Source organism: Callospermophilus lateralis, chromosome 1 (assembly GCF_048772815.1).
Source record: "Callospermophilus lateralis isolate mCalLat2 chromosome 1, mCalLat2.hap1, whole genome shotgun sequence".
Classification (NCBI taxonomy): Eukaryota; Metazoa; Chordata; class Mammalia; order Rodentia; family Sciuridae; genus Callospermophilus; species Callospermophilus lateralis.
The window spans coordinates 146710787-146728724 of NC_135305.1; the positions used below are offsets into that span (position 1 = coordinate 146710787).

Here is a 17938-nt window from a genome sequence, read left to right on the forward strand (position 1 = left end):
AACTCTTCCACCATGATGTCCTCAAGCCCCAAGGAGTGGAACCAGCTGTCTAGGGACTGAGACCTCTGAAATCCTGAGCCCTAGAATAAACTTTTCCCTCTCACTGTTCTTGCAGGTCTTTTAGTCACTGTAGCAAAGGAGCGGATTAAAACAACCCTTTCTTTTCCTGCTTGGCTTTCATCCCCTTTGATTCACTATAGTTTCACCTCCGCGTCCTGCTCGTTGCCTGTCTCCACCACCAGAGTGCAGGCGCCCTGCACACAGGGACTTTTTGTTCCGCATCCCCAGCACCTGCCTGGCACATAGTAGGTGTTCAGAAATCACCTGTTAAGTGAGCAGATGAGTGAGTGGCACTCCAGGACCGTTCCTGGCCTCCACCCTCAAGCCCCTCTCCCCACCTCAGCCCCAGGCACATCCAGGGCCTAAGTCCCTGACACATCGGGTTCTCCAGGCCGCTCCGCCTTTATCTCGGCTGTGCCCTTTGGACCTGATTCTTAGTCTTTATGAATCATGTCAAACCGGTGTCTGCCAACACCACCTGTGACCCCAAAGAAATTCTGCCTGGCTCCCTGCCAAGTTGTCATGCCCATTTTGTGACTGAGCACACATGGCACTGGACCCCAGGAATCCACCCCACTGCTCTGGGAGCCAGCCCTGTGGGGCAGGAACTTCAGAGATTTCTTAGCACAATGCCTGGCATCCAGCAGTCACTCAATAAATGTTGGGTGAATGAACTAAAACTGCTGCATCCGTTGAGAGTTGAGTGTTGCCTCTGATCAGTATTCTCATGCTTCATTAGCACGACCTTATGAAGTAGGTACTATTGTTGTTGGTTTGGTTTGGTTTTGGTATCAGGAATTGAAGCCAGGACCCCTTCACCACTGAGCCACATCCCCAGCCCTTTTTATTTTGAACCAGGACTCATTTAGTTGTGCAGGGCCTCATTAAGTTGCTGAGGCTGGGCCTCCAACTTGCAATCCTCCTGCCTTAGCCTCCCAAATCACTGGGATTATAGGCCCATGCCACCGTGCCCGGCAAGGTAGGTATTATCATTAAACCTACCTTATGAATGAAGACAGTGAGGGTCAGAGAGGTTATGAATCTGGCGAAGGGCACACTGGAATTCAAAGTCATCCCCACTAATTCCTGAGGCCTCCTTCTTTACCCAGCCACAAGCAAGGCTCTTCTCCTTCCAAGTTTCTGTTTCCTTTTAACCAGTTGGGACAATTAAACCGATGATTCCATCCAACCCTAATCTATCAGGGAGGTGCTTCTATAAGGTCAAACTCAAGCCAATTTCAGTTTCTAAACGTCATAAAAAGGAAACTCTAGAAATTGAGAATCGAAACCAATAGCAAGAAGGTTGGGAGGATGCCAGCCCTGTTAAGGTGGCTCCAGACCTGCGGGCCCCAGCCCAGTGTCCCCTCAGCACACTGTACCTTCTGCGGCAAGGGGGTCTTCCAAGAAAAGCAGCACATTCACCCCTAGATTCCTCTCTGTCCCCGTCCTTTATCCTTCAGGGGTCTGAGGTCAGCGGGGGAGGAGCCCCCTTAAAAAGGGGGTGTGTTTTCGGGAGCTGGGTGGGCTGGTGGCTATATATTTGCCCAGCAGTGTCACCCTCGGCAGAGATGGCCCTGGCCCAGGAGCTGTATGGTGTCCCAGCCTCCAGGCTGGACTCCTTCGTGGCTCAGTGGCTGCAGCCCAGCCGGGGATGGAAAGAGGAGGTGCTGGAGGCCGTGCACACGGTGGAGCAGTTCCTGAGGCAGGAGGCCTTCCAGGGAGAGCGCGGCCTGGACCCAGAGGCGCGGGTGCTGAAGGTGGTCAAGGTGAGCCTGGGCCCCTCCGTCCTCTGGCCAGCGCAGGGGATGCCCAGCACAAGAGCCCACATACCTGAGGGTACCGGGGACCCCTGGCCTCAGTATTCCTGCCCCATACTGCTGACGTCTCAGGACACCCCAGCCAGCTGCCCATAGCCCCACTACACCGCTGCCTTAAGAATGAGCCAATACAGGAGGGTCACGAGTTCAAAGCCAGCCTCAGCAAGTTAGCGAGACCCTCTCTCTAAATTTAAAAAATATAAAAAAGGGCTGGGGATGTGACTCAGTGGCTAAGAGCCCCCGGGTTCAATCCCCAGTACCAAATAATAATAATAATAATAATGATTATTATTATTATTGATGATGTTAGATGCAATAGTTAATATTTAGGGTTCTGAGGGCCTAATCCCTTAATATCATGTCATCTCTAATTCTTGCGTCCTATGAAGTAGAGATGGTTCTTTTCCCATTTTTCAGATGAGCACAATGAAGGCTCAGGGTCTTAAGATGCATAACAACCAGATGCGAGGTCTTTAGATCCTGGTGTGAATGATCTGTAAAATATGGTTTGGGGACAACTGGGGGAATTTTCACATGGCCTGGAGATTAGATGACGTGAGAGAATCAGTGTTGATTTTGTTAGGTGTAATAGTAGTTTGGGGTTATGGGGGACAATGTTCTCTCTCTCTCTCTCTCTCTCTCTCTCTCTCTCTCTTTTTTTTTTTTTTTGTGGACAAAATGCTGAAGTATTTAGGGACAAAGTTTCTTGCTGTAGCAGGGAGTTTGGGTGTGTGGAACTGGCCAGGTTGGATATATCTTTTTGTTTTCTTTCTGTTTTTCTACAAGCTTTAGTTTTTGAGAATAAGAAGATTTTATAATGGAGATCCAGAGAAGTGAGGTGGCTTTCCCAAGAACACACAGCTAGTATTGAAGCTGGGATTTGAATTTTGACTCCACAGCTAGGGATCGGGCCCCCTCACCAGGATTTTTCCCCAATCACATTTTACAGGTGATTCATGTCACCTCCTATACCAGCTAGGATCAAAATTTAAAAGGGCCAGAGCTCTAAAGGCCCTGAAGAATCAGTCCCAGCCAAACCTTCATTAAACACTCTGGACACTCAGAGAGGGTAAAAGATGTCCCAAGGTCACACAGCAAGTTGGTGGCAAAAACAAGACTAGAATTTGGCTTACTGACTCCTAGTCTAGGACTCCAATTCTCTCTTTAGAGGCAGCCCAGGAGACTGAGGACACGGATTTAGCAAAACCACGAATTCTGAGATCAGACAGTCTTGGGTTGAGCTGTGGCTTTTTGTCCTGCTGCTGCATGACCTTAGCTATCCCATCTCCTCTCATCTACCTCTCCTTCACCAAGCAAACGGGACAAAAGCAGGCTAGGTGATCAGTGCAGGGTAGATGCTGAAAAACAGAAGGCCATTTGTAACCCTGGCCCAGGCCTTCTTTTGGGCCTGGGGAACTTGGGCAGACCCCACCCCCTCCAGACAACTCTGAGAAAGAAGGGATGGGATGAGGTCGGGGGAGAGGAGTGTTTCTAGCAGGATAAGTTCTGATGGCAGGAAATGGTATTTACACAAACCTCAGTTTTTCTTATAGACCACGATCCTACCCTAAAACCCCTAAAAGGTAGAGACACCCAAAGAGTAATGACTAATGAGAAAGAATGTATTTTATTTAGACTCTAAACTCTCCCTTCCTCCCACCTTCTAAAAACCTGGCAGTCTGAGCCCCCTGCCTGAGCCAATGCTTTGCCTTTGAAAGAAGTGGGTTTAACTGGCTCCAATGGAAGCAAGTCATGAAGCCTGTTCTAGATTGTTCTTCCTTCTCGGCCTGGATCTCACCACTGGGAAAAGCAGAAAAGGCGGGGTAGACATGGTCTCCGGGGCGTTGCCCTTCGCCCACACACAGTATCCACTTCAACCCTCTCACATGGAGTGGAAAGGCTGAGTCTGAAATCCAGTAAAGTGGGGCAAAGATGGCGGGTGTCTCCTCCTCCTCCTAGGAGTAGGTTGTGACTCACAGACTCAGGTTGCCGGGGAGAAAGAGGAGGAAGAGCCGCCACCTACTGGTGTTCTAACTCATCTGATTTCCTGGCTGACTGGGGGAGGCATGGCGAGTTGATCAACACCCCCAGCCTCAGTATTCTCATCTGTACATTGGGGAATTCTCTTAGTAATTCCCAGCTTCATCGGTGAGTGTGAGAATTTAAAGGGGTAATATACATAAAGTGCTTCCGGTGGGGCCAGACATAAGGCCTGCTCAGCTTGTCACTGCTGAATTATAATCCATGTGCAGTGACTCCATCTGCAAGGAAATGTAGCCCCCCTGGGGTCTGGCCTTCCCCACCCATTCTTCCTCCAGAGATGAGAAAGAGAGGAGCCAGAGAGGTGAGGGGCTTTGTCTATCAGGCAGCAGGGCTCAGAGAGCAAGTTTAGAATTTCAGAATATCTAAAAGCTCCCCTCAAAACCATCCAGGCAGAGGCCAGGCGCGGTGCTGCACACACCTGTGACCCCAGTAGATCGGGAGGCTGAGGCAGGAGGACTGCGGATTCAGAGCCAGCCTCAACAACTTAGTGAGGCCCTAAATAACTCAGCGAGACCCTGTCTCTAAATAAAATGTAAAAAAATAAAAGAGGGCCAGGGGATGTGTCTCAGTGGTTAAGTGCTCCTGGGTTCAATCCCTGGTCAAAAAAATAAAAAAAAAAAATCATCCAGTCTCCTTCCATTCCAGATGGGAAATGGATTCCCAGAGGGCAGAAGGATTAGCTAAGTCGAGTACACAAACAGGAAGAGAAATACATTGCTGACTTCCTGCACCACGCCATGCCCTTGGCATACAGTATTTTATCTAATCCTCCTAGTAATCCAATCGCTCAGATTCCCTCATTGCTCAGAGCAGCCCCGGATCACACAGCTGAGACAGGGCAAAAGAGTCACGGTCAAAGTCAAACTGCCCCAGTCCACAGCTCACGGCTCTACTTCAATAGTCAAACCTGCTCCCTGCTTTGAGTTTCTTCAGACACACACCTCAAGTCCTCAAATGCTACAGAACAGACATTATTACAGGTTGAGAATCCCTTCCTAAAAATGCTTGGGACTGGAAGTGTTCCAGGGTCCTGAATATTCTGATTCTGGAATATTTACATGTACATCATGAGATTTCTTGGGAGTGGGACCCAAGTCTACACATGAAATTCACTTCTGTTTTATAAATACCTTACTCACATAGCCTGAATATCATTTTTGGAGGGGAATTACCAGGGGTTGAACTCAGGGGTATTCAAGCAGTGAGCCACCTTCCCAGCCCTGTTTTGTACTTTATTTAGAGACAGGGTCTCACTGAGCTGCTTAAGGCCTCACTTTTACTGAGGCTGGCTTTGAACTCGCGATCCTCCTGCCTCAGCCTCCCGAGCTGCTGTGATGACAGGCTTGTGCCACCACGCCCAGCATAATTTTATACAATACTCTGAGTGCACAATTGTTTTGACTGTGACCTGTCACATGAAGTCAGGTGTGGAATGTCCGCTTGTGATGTCATGTCAGCTCTCAGAACGGCTCAGGTTTTGGAGCGTTTTGGATTTCTGATTTGGGGACTTGAGATGCTCACCCTGTGTTCCTTGGGAGTAGGCGTTCCTCCACGGGGGGACAAGACTGGGTCTCAGGAGCCATGCAGTGCAGAATAGATAAGCAGCCTAGGCTCTGAAGTCAGGCTGCAAACTGAGTGACTCTGGGTGAGTGACCCTTCCTCTGGACATCTCAGCTTGCCCACCCATCCCTCAGGTGGTCATGCACAAACTGGGAAAACGCACCGCTTGGTACACAGCAGAGGGCACAGGGCCTCCCGGTAACAGGCCTCTGTCTCCTGCAGGTGGGCTCCTTTGGGAATGGCACAGTGCTCAGGAGCGAGACAGACGTGGAGCTGGTGGTGTTCCTGAGCTGTTTCCACAGCTTCCGGGAGGAGGCCAAGTACCACCAAGCTGTCCTGAGACTGATCTGGGGAAAACTGTGGTGTTGCCAGGACCTGCTGGATCTCGGGCTCAGTGACCTGAGAATAACCCAAGGAGTCCCCAGCGCTCTCGACTTCACCATCCAGACCAGGGGGACCGCGGAACCCATCAATATCACCATCGTGCCTGCCTACAGAGCTCTGGGTAAGGGGAGCGGAAGCCCACGACTTCCACCCTGGCTCTCTCCGGGAGACTCCCAACTTCCTCACCTGTCACTCCTGATCCCATGGAGACCCTGCAGTCCTTCATTTATGCTCCCACGCCCTGTGCTGGGGACTGAGCTTCTCCCTGAGCCCAGCATTAACACATTCTGACTGTCAAGATGCCCAACTTGGGAAACAGAAGCTTACTAAAGAATCACACAGATAAACAGATGATAAATGGTGGTCAGTGCTCAGAGGAGAAGAGTGGGGTGCCCTGGGTAGCCACAGAAAGGGTGCTCAGGAAGGGTCTTCCTGTAGAAAGGATATTCTGGAAGATCAGAGACCCAACGAAGTAAAGGATCTAAAATAATAACCAAGAGTTTTAGTAAGTAGCACTTACTATGGGTACAGAGGTCTGTCATTTGTTAGGACCATCCTAGCAGCAGATCCTGCAGGAAGGGCCTGAGGAAGATGATCCAACCCTGGGAAGGAAGTAGGGCATTGAGACAGGGAAGGGAGCTGAGCGTGGTGGCACCCGCCTGTAATCCCAGTGGCTCCAGAGGCTGAGGCAGGAGGATCGCAAATTCAAACCAGCCTCCGTCATTTAACAAGGCCCTAAGCAACTTAGTGAGACCCTGTCTCAAAATTTTAAAAAAGGGCTGGGGATGTGGCTCAGTGGTTAAGCATCTCTGGGTTCAACACTGGTTTTACAAAAAGACAGGGGAGGGGAGAAATCAACACAAGGTACATTACTGAGCAAGTCATCACTCCTAACAACTGGGCTTCATGCCTCTGCGGGACTCAAATTAATAATATAAAGCACATCTCATCATTATCCCAGAAGGGCTACTAGAGTGTTGATCTGCAAACTTCTTAGAAGGCATTTGCTAAGCATTGCTTCTTGGAGCATTAGGTTGATGAGGTTTATGGTTAATCCTCAGGCAGAGAGTCCTAGACTCTTGGAAAAAATATACCAGCTGATATAAATTCTGTGTCACTCAGTGACAAAATACCGGAGATAAGCCACCCAAAAGGAAGAAAGTTTTATTTTGGCTCATGGTTTCAGAGTTCCAGTCTGTGGTCACCTGGCCCTGTTGCTGTGGACTTTGAGGCACAGTACATCAGGGTGGCAGCATGAGGTCAGGAGGCCTGTTGGCCCATGGTGGCAAGGAAACACAGCAGCATTCCTATAGCCCTTCACAGGCACGCCCCCAAAGACCTAACTTCCTCCCGTTAGGTCCCACCTCTTAAAGGTCTCACACCTCTCAATAGCACCACAGGCTGGCAACCAAACCTTTGAGCCCATGGGACTTTGGGAGACACTCAAGATCCAAACCGCAGCAGGTTCCATATCGTGCGCCAGCTCCTATGAATTGTCCTATTAGCGTCTGCATGGACTCGTCCTTTGAAGAAGATGTCAGAGAGACAGATCTGATCTTATCAAGAAAGACAGTGCCAGGGAAATGGTTCTCCTCTCAGATATTGAAAGATTCCAATGGATCACTAGAAAGCCGTCTAAAACAGATGTTAAGGAAAACTGACAGTGTTGGGGACATCCAAGGAGGACAATACTAGTCCTGGAGTGGACTGAGGCGTAGAAAGCCCGACATTGGCTCTCCAGAGGAGGAATCTCACAAGAAGGATAACCAAACCCTAAACTGTTCGTATCCAGGGACATGAGGTCTCAAGTCTCCCTGAAAAGGTCATCCCAATGAATGAGTCGGCCCTCCTCCAGAGACTGTTTATCCCTCGGGGGCTTCTTACGTCAACCTCACTTTGCTTCCTCTCCTCTCAGGGCCTGCTGTCCCCAACTCTCAGCCACCCCCTGAGGTCTACGTGAATCTGATCAAGGCCTGTGGATACCCTGGAAATTTCTCCCCTTCCTTCAGTGAGCTGCAGAGATGCTTCGTGAAACATCGGCCAACGAAAGTGAAGAGTCTCCTGCGGCTGGTCAAACACTGGTACCAGCAGGTAAGGGGGCTGCCAGGAATGGGGGGAGGCGGGAGAGGGGGAGGAGGAAGGGGAGGAAAAGAAAGAGAAGGAAAGAGAAAAGCAGGTGGCCTATAGTATTTCAGTAATGAAGGGCTGGACACGCTGTGGTTACTGTCTAATGTCAAGTTCATATGCCCCTCGCTCCCACATCCATCCCAGCAAGCCAAGGACGCCTAAGAGGAAAGAAAGACTCCTTGAATTCCACCCACATCCATCCCCCTCAACGATCCAGTTCCTCAGCGTCATGGCCATTACTGAGTTTAATCTAATGATGCACAAGTAGAGCTGTGTAGAACACTAGCCTTGTAGTTCATTCTCGTTTTATTTGTCTTTCATTAAGCAGTCTGTTTCTATGAAGTTATATGCTTTTGGAATAAGTCTGGTAAAATTCGGACTCAGTCCCTTTAGGTGTCAATATTCATCGTGTTTGTGTGTGTGTGTGTGTGTGTGTGTGCGCGCACGCACACTTGTATATGTATATTTATTTTTTAAATTTATATTATATTGATTAATTAATTTATTTTTAAATTTGTGTATTTATTTTTACATGAGCTCTCTTATTATTATTTTTCATTACAATTCTTAATACACTTTATACCACAATCTATCATCTCTCTGTAGACAAGATATGTTGACACCAAATTCACATCTTCATTACATGTATTTTGTACATGATGAGGGTCTCCTTCCACCATCCATGCAATTCCCCTTCTCCCTGCCTTTCCCTCCCTTCAATATTCATCGTTGCCCATGAATTTATTTCCAATTATACTCCATAAGTTCGCTGGAGTGGAGTGTGGAGAAAGACATTGCCCAAAGATAAATCATACAGCAAATGAGACCACTCTAATTTTAAAAAAGTGATATAAATGTTTTTTTTTCACTTATAAAAACAAAATTAACCAGCAGTTTTGGTTTTACAACTTTAATTATGAGACAAAAATAAACACGACAGAAAGTACACCAGTCAGCCAGCACATAGACAGCACAGGACTGTTTTTCCGGGAATTGTATTTAAACACACACACACACACACACACACTCACACACACACTGATTCATTTAAATTCATAATAACATGTAAGACAATAGATGTGAGGCTCCCAAGAGATATCAGAATTCTCAAGACAAAGAAAGAACAATCAAAACCCACTGACTACTGTCCCCTAGGGAATAAATGGGTGCCATCTACCTCCAAATAGACACCAGCAAGTGGTCAAAACCTAAAACCGGACTCACAGATTATATCATCAGGGGTGTAGTGGCCCCAACCAAATCAAAACAAGAATCAGAATCAGAGAGAACAACATAGCCAGACGTGGTGGCGTACACCTGCAGTTCCAGCTGCTTGGGAGACGCAGGCAGGAGGATTGCTTACCAGCCCGGGCAACATAGCAAGACCCTGTCCCAAAGAAATTTTCAAAAAACAAGAAAAAAAAGAAACTCATTTATTAAGTAAAAGCTTGCAGAGAATTTGCAAGGGAATCAGGTTGCAGAAGGAAAGGGTTAACCCAATAAAATATATAAGACACAGTACCAAGATGACGAGGTCTATAGCTAGGCTCTGTTGACAGTAGAAAGTTGTTTTCTCAGATGTTTATCATTATCTAGAAAGGTTGTAAAAGTTAGAGATCCAAAATATGAGGAAGTCATAGCATCTGCTACAGTTGGACCTTACCTGTCCCCCAAAGGCTGGTGCATTACAGGCTTGGTCCCCAGCTTAGTGCTAATCGGAGGTGGACCGTTTAAGAGGCGGGGCCTGGTGGGAGGCACTCAGGTCATTGGGGGTGTGGCCTTGAAGGGGGAGGACCCCACCCCTTTCCTCTTCCTCTCTGGAGGTGAGTGGATTTGCTCCCACCAAGATGTTCGGCCTTACCACAGGCCCAAAGTCAATTGGGACCCATCAATCAGGGACTGAAGCCTCCAATATTCTGAACCAAAATGAGCATTTTTAGACTGGGGTGGTGGCTCAGTGGTAGAGCACTTGCCTCCTCGCACTGGTGTGGTCCTCAGCGTCATGTAAAGTAAATAAAGGTTTTGCGTTTATCTACGACTGAAAAAAAAAAATGAACTTCTTCTCTTTATAAGTTAATTACCTCAACTTTATTTCTTTTTGGAGAGGGAGCAGGTACTGGCGATTGAATTCAGGGGCACTCAACCACTGAGCCACATCCCCAGCCCTATTTGGTATTTTATTTAGAGACAGGGTCTCACTGAGTTGCTCAGGGACTCGCTTTGGCTGAGGCTGGCTTTGAACTCGCCATCCCCCTGCCTCAGCCTCCCGAGCCACTGGGATGCAACACCATGCCTCGCTCAACTTTATTTCTTCACAAGTTGATTATTAAGTTTGTTATGAAGACAGAAGACTGATTAACCCACCCAGCATCCCTGCACATCAGCCCTAGAGGAGCACATAGGTCTTTTTTAAATAGTCTTCCAAAAATTCTTAAGGAATGAAATTTTTTGTGGGTTTTTGATGTTGTTTTGGTTTGAGATAGGGTGTTCCATGTTGCCCAGTCTGGTCTTGAACTATGTGTTCAAGGGATCCTCCTGACTCAGCCTCCCCAGCAGCAGTAATTACAAGACATGCACACCCTGTCGGATGTATAGGGTTCATTTTTCCTAAAGCTTACAGGCATTCTGTACTTTGGGAATATCTACGTTTTAAGAATGTAAAATCTCACTGGTATTGGAGAAAACAACATTTTTGGGAGAAAATAAATTGTATTGACATGAGTTTAAATCCCAACAAGATTATAATCGATTAATCAGGATTTATAACATTGAGCATTAAGTGTGGATTCATGAAAAGCTATAACAAGTTATAAATAAATTTGAGTTCAATTAAAAACAATTTTAGGTCAGGGATAAAGTTGTTTTCTGTAAGGAGTCACTGACCTCTAGGAAGGCTCCAAGTTCCATTTATTTGGGAAACTAGAACAAGGCTTTCCTATGACCCTGTGGCTTTCCTGTGTTTGTTTGTTTTAAGGTCAAAGTCTTGTGTCTGTTTTTGTTGCTGTTTATGTTGTTGCTGCTACTGTTTAACTATGGGATGTGATACACTCTTCATTCATAATGGCCACAAGAAAGATAGCAATTTTGCTTTCACAGATCAATAGCTGGATATTTGACAAAAATTCTCACTTTCTGACTGTTTGAAAGGCTTTTTTTTTTTTTTTTTTTTAAGATGGGGGTCTCACTACGTTACCCAGGTTGACCTCAAATCCATGCTTCTCCCATCTCAGCCTTCCAAGGAACTGAGATTAGCGCAAGGCTGAATATTAGAGAGGTTTTTCAGACAGGAAGTGATCAGTGTCAGTTAAAATGTTTTTGAAGTTTTTTTTGTTTTGTTTTGTTTTGCAAGTTACAGGAAAAAAAAATACAAAAAAAAAAGAATTCTAATTTCTGCCACCTACTGGTTGTGTGACTGTGATCAAGTCACCTTCCCTCCCTGGGCCTTGGTCTTCCTTGTAGTGGCAAAATGGCCACAGTTGTTCCTGCCCTCACATCCACACACAAGAAAGGACTTCTCTTTCAATCACTTAATAAAAGAACTATGCTCTAATTGAATCATCCTCAAATTACACACTTTTCTCTTGAATCAGTCACTTGGCAAGAAGTAAAAGTTTATGTTGTTGGGTTTGTGCCAACTTTGGAGTTAAGAATAGAATCAGGCTGGGGTTGTGGCTCAGTGGTAGAGCGCTCACCTAGCATGCATGAGGCATTGGGTTCCATCCTCAGCACCACATAAAAATAAAATAAAGATATTGTTTCTACCTAAAAAGAAAAGAATAGAATCAACCCCACCCAAACAGTATGGCTGCAATACAATGGTATAGGAAATAATGTCTCCTAAAGTCTATCCCAAGGTTCACTATAGAACATTACCTCCCTCAATCCCTCAATTGTTAGTGAAAAGCCCTCTATTTAAAGAAACCCTTCCCCAAAGCTCAGCACATTGAAACAGATTAAAACAGTGCTTCTGAGGCTGAGATGCTGGTGGTCCAGCCAGCTCACTCCTTAGGCCGCCTCTTCAGGACTCCGCGCCAGGAGTCATGTTTGTTAAGAACAGTTGAAACCCTGCACTAACCCAGCCTTCTAATTCTAAAAGGAGAAAACCAAGGCCCCGGGAGGGAAGGTGACTTGGCCACAGCCACACAGCCAATAAGCAGCAGAATGAGGCCCAGAGTTTGGATTTCCAGCTTCTAGTCCAATGTCATCATCACATAGAAACTCGGGGTCTCTCTGTCTCCCCATCTCTTTAAACAGTACGTGAGAGCCAAGTGCCCCAGAGCCAACCTGCCCCCTGTCTATGCCCTTGAACTGTTGACCATCTATGCCTGGGAAACAGGGACTCAGGAGAATGAGAGTTTCAAGCTGGACGAAGGTCTCAGCACAGTGATGGAGCTGCTCCAGGATTATGAATTCATCTGTATCTACTGGACCAAGTACTACACACTCCAGCACCCAGTCATCCAGGACTTTGTCAGAGAACAGTTCAAAAAAGAGAGGTATGGGCCCAGCTTACTCACTAAGTCTCACATTAAAAAAAAAAAAAAAAGAAGAAGAAGAAGAAGAAAGAAAGAAGGAAGGGCGGTAGGGAGGAGAGTCGAGGGAAACATGGTATGGAATTGTCTGCATTGACTTACGTACACAGCGAGGCTGCCACAGTAGTTGACCCTGAGATTCTCAATGGCTCCAGTTAGTGTCTCGCGTTTGCAGATCACCGTGACATGACGGGTTATGAACTTTTCCCTTGTCCCCAAAACAACCTCTCCACCCTCCCTTAGCCCTCTGGCCCTCAGGAGACCATTCCAGTGCTTTTTAGAGATGCATTAGAAAAGATTCTTGGAGCCTCCAGTTTGAATCTCAGCTGTGTCGTTTTCTCATTGCTATGCAATGGGAAGGTCCCATACAGGAGTTCCACAGGCGTTAGAGATCCGCGTATCTAGTGTGGGGTAGATGCTGCAAAAACGCCCACTGCTATAGCCCTCGAATGCCCTTGGCTTTCATGGCTCCAGTGAGAGCTGGCTCAGCTTCCAAGTGCCAGCACCTGCACCCCTCTGCCTGGGGAGGGGGTGGGGGTGCCTCCCCAGCAGGAGCCCCTCCGGAATAGCCCTCAACTAATAACTGGAGGGAGTTTGTGAGAGTCCCCCAGCTCCCGCTCACCTCAGATGAAGGAACTCTGGGTCTCCTCTTCCACACGGGTTCCCAGGGTTCCCTGGCGGGACAAACCTCTAGCTGCTACCGTGGTAATGACCTTGATATCACCGTCCCCCTTCTCAGGTTTGCTTCCTTTTCTTGTCTGACTCTCTCACTCCTTTCTTAGTGTTTCTCGGGCTCTCCTTCCAAATAAGCCAAATCCTTATTTGGAGATCTGCTTCTGGGGGGAAGCAGATCAATATTTTGTAGTAGAAATTGCAATATTCCATTATGTGAGTATTGGGGGGTTCATGCAAGGGGAAAACAGGGGGTCTCCTTAGGGGGAGAGGATTATCTAGAAAGTTGCAGTTGGAAAATAACTTCAGGATCTTAGGTAGACTAGAGGCTGATTCTCTTTCCTTGTTCCTCCCCCCCCTCCCCCCTCCCTCCCTCCTTCTCTCTCTCTCTCTCTCTCTCTCTCTCTCTCTCTCTGCCCTTCTCCCCTGCCTGTCTCTGCTCTTTTTTCCTGGCAGTGCTGAGATCCACCCCAGGGCCTCCTGCAAGCCAGGCAAGTGCTCAGTGCTCTACCACCGGGTTCCCCCTCCGGTCCCCTCCGCTCCTCCTCCTTATCCTGCCCTCTTCTTCACCCCAGTTAGTGGGGGCCCCCTCTCATCCCTGGGCCAAACCCAAGAGGAAACCAGACCCATCCCTGGTCACAAGCCCTGTGTGGCAGATCACATGCCCCACCACGGGATGAGCCACTCTGCCTCAGGTGTCCCAAGTCCCATGGGAGGGCCTGCACTGCTCCCCTAGCCCTTCAGACAGGACCACCCCAGGGAGCAGGGCAGCAGAGGCCAGTGTTGGGAGTAGCCAGCAGGGAGCCCAGAGTGTCCCATCCACCCAGCCGCCTGTTCTCAGGTTCTCTCACACAGTCAGGCTCCCAGAACAAAAGATCCTAGAGAGAGAGGCCTGGTCTTACCCACCGCTGCTGCCATTCCCAGACGGCCCACTCAGGCTGTTACACTGAGCTGACATTAGTTGAAATATTCATTCAACATTTATATAAACGAGAGAACTGGCAGCAGCCCAGCCTCCTCTCGGTCAAGGCAGTAGGATTAGAATGAGGAAGAACCCTAGCTGCTAGTTGTGAGAACAGGAAGGTGTGTGTGCCTCCGTTGTCTCACCTGTAAAATGGGCATAACAAGAGTGATACTGGTCCCTACTTTGTAGAATTGTTGTACAGACTGAACTAGGTTCACATACAGAGGGTTTGTCTCTAGAGCTTCAATGAAAGTCCACTGTTGGTGCTGGCACTGTTACTGTTACCCAAAGCCACTCAGCCGTGCTAGCCTCAAACTGGCACCGTCTGCTCTGCCTCTGAATGGCACACCTCCTGAGTGGGTCTCTGTTATTGCTCCAGTGTGACTTTTAAGGTCTCACTCGCTCCATCCTAAAATTTCTTGCAATTACCTAGAGAACTCTCCCTGAGATGAATTTTTGGAAATCTGATGGTCCCTGTCCTCTTGCTCTGATCTTTCTGGGCCTCCTGTACTCGGAGCCGGAGGCCCTGGACCTACAGAGGCTTGGTGGTTTGAATTGATGGTGGCTGGGAGGCTACTCTGGCTTGCAGTCCCCAAGCCAGAAGGAGCCTGGGTATCCCGTCCCTGTGTTGCAGGCCCATCATCCTGGATCCGGCGGACCCCACCCACAATGTGGCAGAAGGGTACAGATGGGACTTAGTCGCTCAGAGGGCCAGACAGTGCCTGAAACAGGACTGTTGCTATGACAGCAGAGAAATCCCAGTCCCCACCTGGACTGTGAAGGTAATGGCTCCTCTTGAGTCCACCACAGGCCTGAAGCCCAGAAGGGGATGTTGATCGATGTTGCTTTTGTGCCGATGAAGAACAGCGCTTTACAGGGAGAAAGAGGGAAGCCCGGTGCACCGCCCACTGGTTCCATAAACCTAGGAAAATTCTTTGACTAAGGTTCAGATTTCCCATCTTTAAATTCTCCTCCTTTTCTTTCTTTTCCCCCATAACCTACTGAAAAAATCAGTTCCATGTTCCTGATCATTCTTTGCAGGAGTTGAGCTTGCCAGGTCAACTCAATCAGCTGTTAGGTTCCAGAACTGGAGCTGGGAGTGGGGGGAGGGGCAGCACCAGGGATACAAAAATAAGACGTGGTCCCTAGGCTCAAAGAACTCGCCCAATGCTGTTCGGAAGCAAGTCCACTAAACAAATTGCACAAAACTGATGAAACAATTACCAGAGGAGACTGGATACTGGATACTCAGAAAAAAGAAAATACTAAGTTATTATGCAGTACCAAACCTACAGAACAGGCAAAGATCATCATAATCTATTTAATCCACATATTATATTTTACAATTTGCAGAGTTCTTATTCAGGGATTGTCTCCGTTGATCCTTGTGGGCAATTCTAAAAAAAAAAAAAATGGAAATTCAAACATTATCATTATCTTCATTGTAATATAATAATAATAGTATTACTATTGTTGCCATTTAACAGATGAGGAAACTGAGGCTCAGAGAAGTTAAGTCAATTAATCAAGGTCACACTGCTCAGAGTCAGCAAAGTCAGGATTCACAGCCAGGACTTTGTAGAGCTCCAAAAAAAAAGGAAATATAAATGATTTTAAAGTTACCAGAAAAGATTCCTTGAAGGAGCTAGGGCTTAAGGTGAACCCAAAAGACCCCACCTTGTGTCTTTGGATGCTCTGATATAGATATAGATGCTCAGAACAAAGGACACTCTAGCTTGAGGGCTGGAGTGAGACTAAAGGATAAAGGACGGGATGTGGGAATGAGCAAGGTTAGCAGAAGGCAGAAGCAAAAACAGAGACTCTATAATGAAGCACAGAGGGCAAATCAGGGGTTCACCAACCACGTGAGGCCTACAGGTACGCTGAAAATGATATGCCTCTGGGTTTTTCCTAAATATTAAAAAAAAAAAAATCGTGCACACATTTTTATCTGGAAAAATGAGAAGACTTTGCAGCGCTCGACCTAGATTCCTGCCCAGAACTGCGGGGCCCTTACTCCCTCTGGGACCACTTAGCCCTGCCTAGCCACAATGGCTTCATCCCTAAAACCGGGGAGATCCGACCTCCTAGGGCTGCAGTAAGAAGAAAACCGCATTCAGACTAGAGCAGGGGCCGGGACTCCCTAAAGGCTTGCTACTGCTGCTGCTGCTGCTGCTGGTTTGGTTGCTTTTGCAAAGAAAAAGGTGAAGGGAATTTTTGCACGTGGGGAAGCAGGAAAGTAACCCCTCTCCCTCTTCCTCTCCCCCTCCCCTCCCTCTCGCCCCCCTCCCTCTCCCCCTCCCTCTCCCTCTCCCCTCCCCTCCCTCTCCCCCTCCCCTCCCTCTCCCTCTCCCCCTCCCCCCTCCCCCCTCTCCCCCTCCCCTCCCTCTCCCCCTCCCCTCCCCCCCCCTCCCTGCAGACAGCGAGAGACATCCAGGTGACGGTGCAGCAGTGGGGTCGCTCCGATCTCGTCCTCTGGGTGAACCCTTATGCGTCCATAAAGAAGATGAAGGAGAAGATCCGACAGAGCCGGGGCTGCGCGGGCCTCCAGCGCCTGTCCTTCCAGGAGCCCGGCGGCGAGCGGCAGCTCCTGCGCAGCCACTGCTCCCTGGCCTCTTACGGGATCTTCTCCCACACCAGCGTCTGCCTGCTGGACACCGTCTCCCCCGAGATCCAGGTCTTCGTGAAGGGCCCGGACGGTGCGAGCCACGCCTACGCCGCCCAGCCCTCCCACCTGGTGCGCAGCCTGAAGGAGCAGATCGAGGACCGCCAGGGCCTGCTCCGGGAGCTGCAGCGCCTGGAGTTCCAGGGCCACGTCCTGCAGGACTGGTTCAGTTTGGGCTACTACGGCGTCGGGGACAGCGACACTCTCACTCTGTCCGAGAAGAAGGCAGGAGAAGCTCGGTTTCCCTCCAGCTAGTGTCCTCCGGGAAGCTTCTCTGTCTGCCTCTCTGTCTTCTAATCCAGACCCCGTCCCACATCTTCACCGACTTTGTCAACAGCTCCACTGGCCCTGCCAGTAGGGGAGGGGAAGAGGTGCTAAATATACAAATGGCCAATGGCCAGATCCTATGTGACAGTAAAACTCTGACCCACAGCCTCCACAGCAGCCAACCCAGAACCAAGTCCAGGACTAAGTCAATCACTGCGGTTTCTCTAATTTCCCATGCTACCTAGAACTCACTTTCCATTTAGGACCAACCAGAGAAAACCAAATGAGCTCCCCAAACTAATCACAGAGGTAGTCTGCTTGTAGTTGGCACCTACAACTTCCCAGCGACAACCAGCTTGATCATGCTATGCCTGAAGCCTTCATCATTTATCAGGTTCACTGTAAAGTTTTCCCATTCTCCTGCCTGTTCTGCGCCTCTGTGGAAGGCAAAGAATGGTGCCTGAAAGTTGGGAATAAACAACCTCTGTTCTCATTTGGGTGGTCATTCATTTCCACAGGTGCTGATGCTGTCCTAATGGGTATTATTTAATCATTTGAACCTCTCAAATTTGAGTCCTCAGGATTGAAACTGTCTCTAAATAAAATATTTAAAAGGGGCTGAGGATGTGGCTCAGTGGTTAAGTACCCCAGGATTCAATCTCCAGTACCGAAAACAAATAAATGAATGAATGAATTATTGAATAAATCAGCCTTAGTTCATTTGGGTCGTTCTAACAAAATACCATGAACTCAATGGCTTATAAATAACAAACGCTTATTTCTCACAGTTCTGAAGGCTGGGAAATTCAAGATCAAGGTGCTAACAGATTTGCTATGTGGTAAAGAC

General features: G+C 48.1%; 1 protein-coding gene across 2 annotated transcripts; it reads left to right on the forward strand.

Moving 5' to 3' along the window:
- Positions 1-1628: 1628 nt before the first annotated feature.
- LOC143641442 (2'-5'-oligoadenylate synthase-like protein 1) lies at positions 1629-17584 on the forward strand. Of its 2 annotated transcripts, XM_077108901.1 has the most exons (6): positions 1629-1826; positions 5703-5985; positions 7780-7955; positions 12246-12487; positions 14794-14941; positions 16579-17584. In XM_077108901.1, exons 1-6 carry the CDS (start codon positions 1629-1631, stop codon positions 17077-17079), a joined length of 1548 nt encoding a protein of 515 aa, XP_076965016.1. In that variant the 3' UTR covers positions 17080-17584. The 2 variants fall into 2 exon arrangements, with proteins under 2 accessions (XP_076965016.1, XP_076965017.1); XM_077108902.1 differs by lacking the exon at positions 5703-5985 and having other exon boundaries at positions 1639-1826.
- The last annotated feature ends 354 nt before the right edge of the window (positions 17585-17938 follow it).